The sequence below is a fragment of the Camelina sativa genome, chromosome 13 (assembly GCF_000633955.1).
Source record: "Camelina sativa cultivar DH55 chromosome 13, Cs, whole genome shotgun sequence".
NCBI lineage: Eukaryota > Viridiplantae > Streptophyta > Magnoliopsida > Brassicales > Brassicaceae > Camelina > Camelina sativa.
The window spans coordinates 155,901-164,037 of record NC_025697.1 but is presented as its reverse complement, the minus strand read 5'-3'; the positions used below and the strand labels follow the sequence as shown (position 1 = coordinate 164,037).

General features: G+C 37.3%; 4 protein-coding genes across 9 annotated transcripts in view; 2 read left to right on the top strand and 2 right to left on the bottom strand.

The window, feature by feature from the left end:
* Positions 7 to 1,827, bottom strand: LOC104734144 (lectin-domain containing receptor kinase VI.4-like). Of its 6 annotated transcripts, XM_019234371.1 has the most exons (3): positions 1,663 to 1,827; positions 1,009 to 1,078; positions 7 to 736 (listed from the first exon to the last, which is right to left on the bottom strand). In XM_019234371.1, exon 3 carries the CDS (start codon positions 648 to 650, stop codon positions 72 to 74), a length of 579 nt encoding a protein of 192 aa, XP_019089916.1. In that variant the 5' UTR covers positions 651 to 736; positions 1,009 to 1,078; positions 1,663 to 1,827; the 3' UTR covers positions 7 to 71. The 6 variants fall into 6 exon arrangements, with proteins under 6 accessions (XP_019089916.1, XP_019089915.1, XP_019089913.1 ...); XM_019234370.1 differs by having other exon boundaries at positions 1,009 to 1,827; XM_019234368.1 differs by having other exon boundaries at positions 7 to 1,413; positions 1,529 to 1,827.
* On the top strand, positions 3,823 to 6,052 carry LOC104734145. The gene is made up of 6 exons (XM_010453665.2): positions 3,823 to 4,108; positions 4,235 to 4,376; positions 4,458 to 4,559; positions 4,749 to 4,822; positions 4,921 to 5,488; positions 5,992 to 6,052. Exons 1-5 carry the CDS (start codon positions 3,937 to 3,939, stop codon positions 5,028 to 5,030), a joined length of 600 nt encoding a protein of 199 aa, XP_010451967.1. The 5' UTR covers positions 3,823 to 3,936; the 3' UTR covers positions 5,031 to 5,488; positions 5,992 to 6,052.
* On the bottom strand, positions 5,487 to 6,798 carry LOC104734146 (GILT-like protein F37H8.5). Its single transcript, XM_010453666.2, has 5 exons — positions 6,379 to 6,798; positions 6,228 to 6,293; positions 5,999 to 6,136; positions 5,802 to 5,894; positions 5,487 to 5,719 (listed from the first exon to the last, which is right to left on the bottom strand). The coding sequence occupies exons 1-5, from the start codon at positions 6,619 to 6,621 to the stop codon at positions 5,558 to 5,560; spliced, it is 702 nt and encodes a 233-aa protein (XP_010451968.1). The 5' UTR covers positions 6,622 to 6,798; the 3' UTR covers positions 5,487 to 5,557.
* Positions 6,905 to 8,137, top strand: part of LOC104734147 (protein TIC 56, chloroplastic) — a 4,724-nt gene continuing 3,491 nt past the window's right edge. The window contains exons 1-2 of the mRNA XM_010453669.2: positions 6,905 to 7,665; positions 7,932 to 8,129. Coding sequence (XP_010451971.1) covers positions 6,969 to 7,665; positions 7,932 to 8,129 — 895 coding nt within the window. The 5' untranslated portion in view covers positions 6,905 to 6,968. The remainder of the gene's footprint in view (positions 7,666 to 7,931; positions 8,130 to 8,137) is intronic.

The following is an 8,137-nucleotide window of genomic DNA, read 5'->3' as shown; positions in this document are numbered from 1 at the left end:
AAAAAAAAAAAAAAAAAAAAGATAGAGAGAGAGTTAGAGCTTGAACAGTTGAATGTGTCAAAGTAAGGCCACTATCTACCACTGGTAAAAGATGTCGAAGAGATCCTTGTGAGAGACAAAGATGTGTGTGAGTGTGAGAGTGAGCTGGAAGCCCTATCGGACGAAACACATCCGACCAGTTTCGATCCTAAATCGATTCTTGAAGAATCTGAATAACCCATATTGTCGTGAATCTCAGGAACGTCATCGTCTCTGTTCAGGTACCTGAGCACCATTCTCATCGGCGGCCGAGATCCCGGTTTCTGGTGGCAACAGAGCAACCCGACGGCAAGAGCTAGCCTCACCTCTCCTTCGTCGTAACCACCAGATCCAAGTCTCGGATCGATCGCGCTTAGGATCTCGCCCCTCTCTTGCAGCTCCATAACCCAATCGGCTATGAAGAAGGTCCCCGAGTCCGTTGGTTTTCTCCCCGAGACGATCTCTAACAGCAAAACGCCAAACGCGAAAACGTCGGAAGCCGATGATGAGTTTCCGTTGCGTGCTAGCTTCGGCGCCATATACCCAATCGTCCCGACGACTACGGTGGTTCCTGATTGCGATCCACGTTCGTAAAGCCTCGCGAGCCCGAAATCTCCCAATCTAGGGTTCATATCTGAGTCAATCAGGACATTGCTAGGTTTCACGTCTCTGTGAATCTTTCTTCAAGTATAAACGTGGAGCTTTGGCCTCAGACTGACTGTAGAGAAATCTCAAAAGTTACAAGAAGAGAAAAATAAAATGAACAAAGCAGTTCAAGACTTAGAAAACAACACCGAAATCTCCTTTGGCTCAGAGACATAGAATCTTTTGTCATGTTCATAAAGCTGAACTTTTCTAAAATTGGTAATTTGTTTTTGATAATCTTTTCCCTTTATATTGTAGAAAATGGATTTGGACGATGCTTGAACGGAAAAAAGAGAGAAACCCAGCACAATTCGAAAAAAGGACTAGTAAACATCTGACTTGTACCTCCCTTGTTTTGACTCCATCACTTTCCTTTCGTTCTTTGCTCTTGACAATCAAGAGCAATGGAAAAAATCTACCATCAAAATCATTTCAGCAAATCAACACAATGCAACCAACATATAAATCACGCTGCGTCAGAAACAAAAATATAGCATAGAAGAACAAATGTTTATCACACAAATCAGAAGTTCCATTCAAAATCTTCTAAAACTATCACTAAGGAGATATGACGCATACCATAGGTCTGAGTAACGGAGAAGAGACCAAGGTAAATAACAAATCAAACATCCGAGAAGCAATTTAAACGAAGAAGAAGAGTAGCAGTAATCAAACTATGAGATTCAACACCAATTTAGCAGAAAAAAGCGGGCGATTCGTAGATTTTAGGCAAGGAGACGCCACTCGAGACTGTATTAAGAAAGAGCGAGCAGTACGAAACTAAATTTAGGAGTTAAGAGGATGAGAAGTGAAAAATCAAACACAGTCTTAACATAGATCGAACATTTCTAAACACAATCGGTACCTCTAACATAGAAACGTTCATCACTTATGATCAAAGATCGTCAAATCGTCGAACGTCAACTAAACCGAAAGCCAGAACAACGCAGAAGAGTGGAGATTCTACTCAATCGAAGAGAAACGAGAGTAGATTCTTACCGGTTGAATCGCTTTACAGTTGAATCCATGGTAGGCGCTAACGGCAAACGTTCAACGGGAACAAGACGACGGCACCGGAGAGAAAAATCGCCGACAGAGGAAAGGGGAAGATTTGAAATTAGGTTTACGAAGCGAATGATTTTGATTTGGGCCTTTCTACATTTTCTTAACAATAATAACAATAATAAATTGAAAAAGTTGTTGAGTAAAATTGCAATTTCCTAGTTTTAAAGGGGCTGAATAATAATTTATTTATTTTTAAAGGGGATGGCCTGAAAATTTTCTTGGAACATCTTCTTCGGCAATCTGGACAAGTAGTATTTTACGACGTAGTATTGAAGCCTAGAAGATCAATCAGCTTCACTTATTGGTTTAGGCTGTGAATGGTTTTTTTATTGGTTTTTAGTTTTTAGATTTTGGTTTTTGGATTTTGGTTTTTAAATTTTTGGTTTTTGGTTTTTGCTGTATATTTAAAAATTAATAAATTAAAAAGTCAAAAATAAAAACTTACCACTGAAAATAAAGGTTTCCACAAAATCTCAAAATTATGGTTTTTAGTTTTTCTTTGAAATTTGGAAAAACCACCTAGAAACTAGTTTTCCTAATTTTTAGGAAATCCAATTTTTAAAAATCTTGAATGGTAAAATAGATTTTTAAAAAATCAAAAACCAAAATCCACCTAAAAACTAATTATCATTAAAGGCCTTATAGTTTGGTTTAATAACTTAATACCTTTTTTTTTTTGACAAATCAATCACATGTAATAAGAATCCCAATGGGCTGATACCACTTGTTAAATTGCTTCTCAATTAACGCATCAGTTCTTACTACAATCAAAAAAAAAAATTAAAGAAAAAATCTGTAGAGGAGTCGGTCATCGACTCACATCAGTTGTAATGAGTAAAGTCTTTGAATTGCCCTTCAACGAGGACTGTTGAAAAATTATCATTTTAGATAAGCTATACGCAAATATTTAAACTACACAAATTGGAATTGAATATGAGAAAGTCATAACCTTCGGTAACCATTTCAAAATACAATTCATGTACTATAAAACCTCTATAAATTAATATTTTATAAATTAATAAATACTATAAATTAATAAATTTTGGTGGTTCCAAGTCGTGAGTGTAAAAAATAACAAAATTTGATAAGATAATAAGATAATATTTTTTTTTTGAAATTTCCATGTAAAATATAGTCTCAATAATATCGTAAATTAATAATCATGTTAATTTAAATATATATATATATATATTATATAGATATGATGATGTAATAATGTATGCTTTAAAAATTTGTATTATCCTAAAACCCATATCTATAAAACAATTATTATATTGTATTTTCAAACTACAATGATATAAATTACTCTATAACATACCATAAAAAGTAGCTAGATATGCATCATTTTCATTTTGATAGTTTTATAGGCTACTAAAATACGATGATTCATATTATTATTTATAAATTTGTGTTTTTGTATGTCATGTGTATAAGATAATAAGTTTTTGGTATTGGTAATTTTTTATCAATAATATTTTCTAAATATTAAAAATTCAATTTCAAAACAATAAATTTATAACATTTGAGAGTCTAATATTATTTAAGTAAAATTGTCTCAATTTATAAATTGTTTTGAAATTAAACAATTCAAACAAATATATATAACTCACCTGATTGAATCCTTCTATGTGAAGAGTCAAAATCATATGGCTTCGTGATGAAGCATCGTTCCTATCAGTGCTTGCGAAGAGACCTGCAATGTAAATGTTTATATGTAAGCTCTTGGACCTTGAATCCACTGAATGTATCACAAACCTACTCAATGTATCACAAACCTATTTTTGATGGACTTTAGTAATACTTCAAAAGCTTTTTCAAGGCTGTTGGCATGGTGCATGTATAATCTAATGAATTGAATCCCATCAGCCCCATTGTTATCATAGATCTCCAGGGCAGATGCGCCTAAAACTATAATCCCAACCGTATGGCTTTAGATTAGTACAAGTTTTGTTCATTGCCTTGGTTAGTACTATTTTTTTTTGGCAAATCAATCACAGGGTAATAAGAAGCCCAATGGGCCGATATCACATGTTAAATTGCTTCTCAAATCAATACAATCGCAAAAATAATAATAAAAAAAAAAACAGAATCTTTTAATTTCCCTCTGCTTTGGTTTGAATTTTTTTTATCGGAGAGATCTCTCTTTTGTTTTTTGAGGGTTTCGTTCGCCGATTAGCGGAGGATTGTTCATCTTCACCGGTGTCGGAAATGGGAGATCATTCTAGGAATTTCGGAATGGCGATTTCATGGGGAGACGATTTGATCAATGTTTTGGATGATAGGAAAGAATTAGGCGTGCTCGTTGAAACCCTCGAGCAGCTCAGATCTATCCACTTATCCTGTGACGAAGATTCCAGTGAGATACAAGAGTCTCTCCAAGGTTAAATTTTTATTTAATAACGTTTTTGAAATGCCGCCACTATTAGATAGCTAGCTGGGTTGATAAAAATAAAATAGTGTGTTCGATTGAATGCTCAATTTTGGGTTTTTATTTCGTTTGGCGCAGATTTGCAGAAAAAACTCGATTCTTGCAAGGAGAAGACTTACGAGGCAAATTCAGATATTGCGGACGAAGAAGAAATTGAGCGTCTTCAGAAAGAGCTTGACGAGGAGCTACAACTGGAGTGCAAGCTCAACGATGAACTTAGATAAGTATAAGTGAGGTTAACATTCTCGTCCGCTGATTCAATGACATGACCAATTTTTGTTTTTTCTTTGTATGTCAACACATTCATGGCTGATGAACTCAAAGACATGAATTCTCAAGGGGCATTCATTGAAGAGCAGAGATTAACTATAAAGAGGAACAAGCGGGACCAGTTGAAAAATGAGTAAGTTCGACGAATCCACCTTCTTCTTTTTGGGACTCGTTGTTGCATCTTGTAGTTATATTAACTGCTAATGGTAGTCTCCGCTTTCGTATTTAAAACAATTGTTTGATTGTTCTTATGTTTGTTAGGTTTAAAAAGTTATGATTTTTTTCTTAAGCTCTTTTTTTTTAATATTTTTGTTCACTCCAGGTTTAAGCTTTCTATGTATGCTTCAGTCACTAGAGTTATACCGAACATTGATGATCCACTAAAGACCTCAGGCTGTATCCTTTGCTTTTCATTTCCCATATACTCTGTGCACTGTCTTTAGTTTAAATCTTTTTTCTGAGGTGTTTTAGTCCTTGACTGAATGGCATGACAGATTTGGTTGATCGAGAAAAAAGGGTTATGGAGAAGTTCGAATTCGACACAGACAATAGGACTGCCTACGAGACATGTAACGCCATTTGGGAAATTATAAACAGGCAATAGACTGCCTCTCCTCATTGCCTCCTCTTTATGTTTTGACATTTGCGTATTATAACTCTTGATTTTCTTTGTTTTGCAACGACTTATGTTAGTCTTTTAACAACCAAACTGAATTTGCTTATGATTCCTTACATGTAAAAAAGCTTCATGTCTACTCTACTCTTAACAATATCTGTCTTTATCTGATGTTAAGAGTACTTCTTTTCTTTTTGCTACTTCATGTTGATTTCTTGTTGTGTTTATGTAACTGCATCATCGTTAATGAAACAATTCTGTGAAGGAATCAGTGCTTTACTATATCTTAATTATATGTACTACACCTTTAGCTTCCAATTTTTTCAGAAACTAACCCAATTCCTGGATATTCAAATGTAGTGCATGGCAAATTTATCTCTCTACGCAGATTGTTGCAAACCCAGTTAAGTTGTATAGAAAATTCAAGAGGAGCAGAGTTTAAGTCGGTAAGCACTTTCTGATTTCTCATATATTTCAGTATTATTGAACTGTCTTAGGGATTTTGGATTCAAATCTTATTGATTGCGATAGCAAACTTGGTGACTGCTACTTAGTTTCTCCACTGAACTATTGAACCTGCTTAGTGTTTCCACCGAATTGTTGAGGATCTTGCACGCTTCTGGTACTTGGTTACTTCCATAAGCATTGCATACATACCTGACAAAGTTCTGGTAGTTCTGTTCACCAAAAGCACATACATGAAAACCTTTGATTCCCCCTTTAATCTTGAAAGTTATCAGCTTAATTTGTAGGACTAACCTCTTGAAGTGGTTGGTTATTCACAACCACCCATGGTACAAATCTGTGTGCTGGATAAAGTTGAGAAGTTTCTTCAGCATACCTCTGTTCAAGCTGCACAGTGTCACCTAGATGTCATTTTTTCTTGCTTATTTCTTTTGCTTTCCCGTTTTGGCTGTATAAGTTAACTAACGTACTTTTCTCTGATCAGGACTTACCTTGTTTCCGTATCCGTTAATGTAACACACAACCGCTGCTCTGCTCAATCCAACCATTTCTAAACAATCAGCCCACTTTTCAAGTTTGTTCTCCAAGACTAGCTGTTCGGTACAGTAGATATATCCAAAATGCTGCATCTGCAAGAGAAACGTGCAGATGACATAGCATTCATATTAACTTGAATGATACTGCATAAACTCGAGAACCTTTCATAGCTTAAAGGCTTACCACATCAGGGTAAGCGTTTATTGCACATGCATGAATTGAATTGAGCGCACACTCAATTTCTCCATGCTGAAAACAAAGGGCAATTTTCAAATGCTATGTCCTAATCTTGTGTACTATGTAAGTGGAGTATAAGGCAAGAAGAGTCTAAGACCTGGCAGAGAATGGTGCCATCTGGTTTGATAACGGTGTTGCCCCATGGAACGAGCTGGAGATCAATGGCTGAGATTAAGCCAGTTTCGAAGACCTTAGGTAAGTGGTTAATGATGAACTCAGCACAGTAAGGGCATAGAGCTTCGTAGTATAGACTGAGTGTGACTTTCTGGCTTGAAGACAAAGATAAGAAGCAGAAGAAGATGGTGATGCAGAACCTGAGAAGCCTCTGATATGAAGCCATTGATGGAAAGAAGAAGAAGAGGAAGATTGCAAGAGAATTGCTTTTGACTCTTAGCTTTATTCTTCTTTCTTTAGTCTAACTACACAAGCAAAGCTAAACTACATATGTTTCAAGGCATTTTCGGCGTTTTGTGAGATTGAAAACGGCACGTGGTTCATTAGTTAAATATNAAATGTAAAACAGCGTGATGTTTGTAAATAATAGCTGGGTTGAGTTGGGTCAGTCACACTTGATCTAATCCACCTGAGCCTTCTTCTTGCTCAGAACATCATATCATCACCCCCAGCCAATAAAGCCCCCCTGAACCCTAGACTTATTTTGGCTGGAGAAGGAGAGTGCGTTCAACAATGTCGTCTTTGAACTTCAATCCATTTCAAAATTGGTTCGAGAAACCACCGAACCCAGTTCCTACCATCAATTTCGTGTCGCTCGCTGATACCTTCTTCCCAAAGTCGCAGTCTCCGAATTTCGCATCGATTGGACTTCCTAAGTTCTCCAAAAAGACCCCAAAAACCGAAACAGGGGCGGAAGAACAACCAGGTACGTACAAGCAAATCGGTGAGCAGTTCTTATGGGAGTGCGAGAACATACCGGATTACAGGCACACTCCGGAAGTGGATAAGATTCTCAACGAAGAAGATACAGTTTTCGAGAAGAAGGAGAACCCGACCACAGAAGAGATTGAAGCTGAGGAGAAATGGTGGGAGAGGTTTCGAGCGAGTCCTGTGGTTCAGTTTTTGACTCGCGCCGAGGAGATTGCCGACGACATGAACAAGATGGAGCTCGATGATAACGACACGCCTTATCGGAAAGAAGACAAGGAGCTCTGGCAAGCCATCCCTCATGTGCCTGGCTTCGACGGTAGGCCGATGCCTAGGAAGGCCATCAAAACTAAGGAAGAGAGTGATGATAAGTTTTGGGATTTCATGAAGCAGTTCCTCTTTGGCCTCTGGGGTTTCCGCCAACGTCCTTACCCGCCTGGTCGACCCATTGACGTCGCTCAGGCTATTGGTTACAAACGGCTCGAGAAGCGTTACTATGACTGTAAGTGCTATGTGATGATGTTACTGTGTTTTAGTGTTGATGAGCTTTTTTTTTTTTTATCATGATTATTCAATGAGTGGCTCTGGTGTTTGCACGAGTTCATATGGTTCCACATTTTATTTTGTTTATGTTCTGTTCATCCAAGCTTGCGCCTGTTGTAGTGTTGTTGAATTGCAGGAATATGATGAAAGTGGTTTCCTTTCTCTCTTGTTTCGTTTGTGTTTGATCATAACCTTTTGATTGCTCTCTGTATTTTGAGACTGCAGTCATAATGAAGACTGGTGGTTGGTGGTATAAAGACCGACTTGGCCGTTCTAGAGGCCCTTGTGAGCTTATAACCCTTAAGACGGCATATGGCGCTGGAATCATCGACAGAGATACTTTCATTTGGGGCGAGGACATGGATGAATGGGCTCCTATTCACATGGTTTACGGTTTGGAACCTGCGATTGCCACTTGGGAAGGTGTGTAT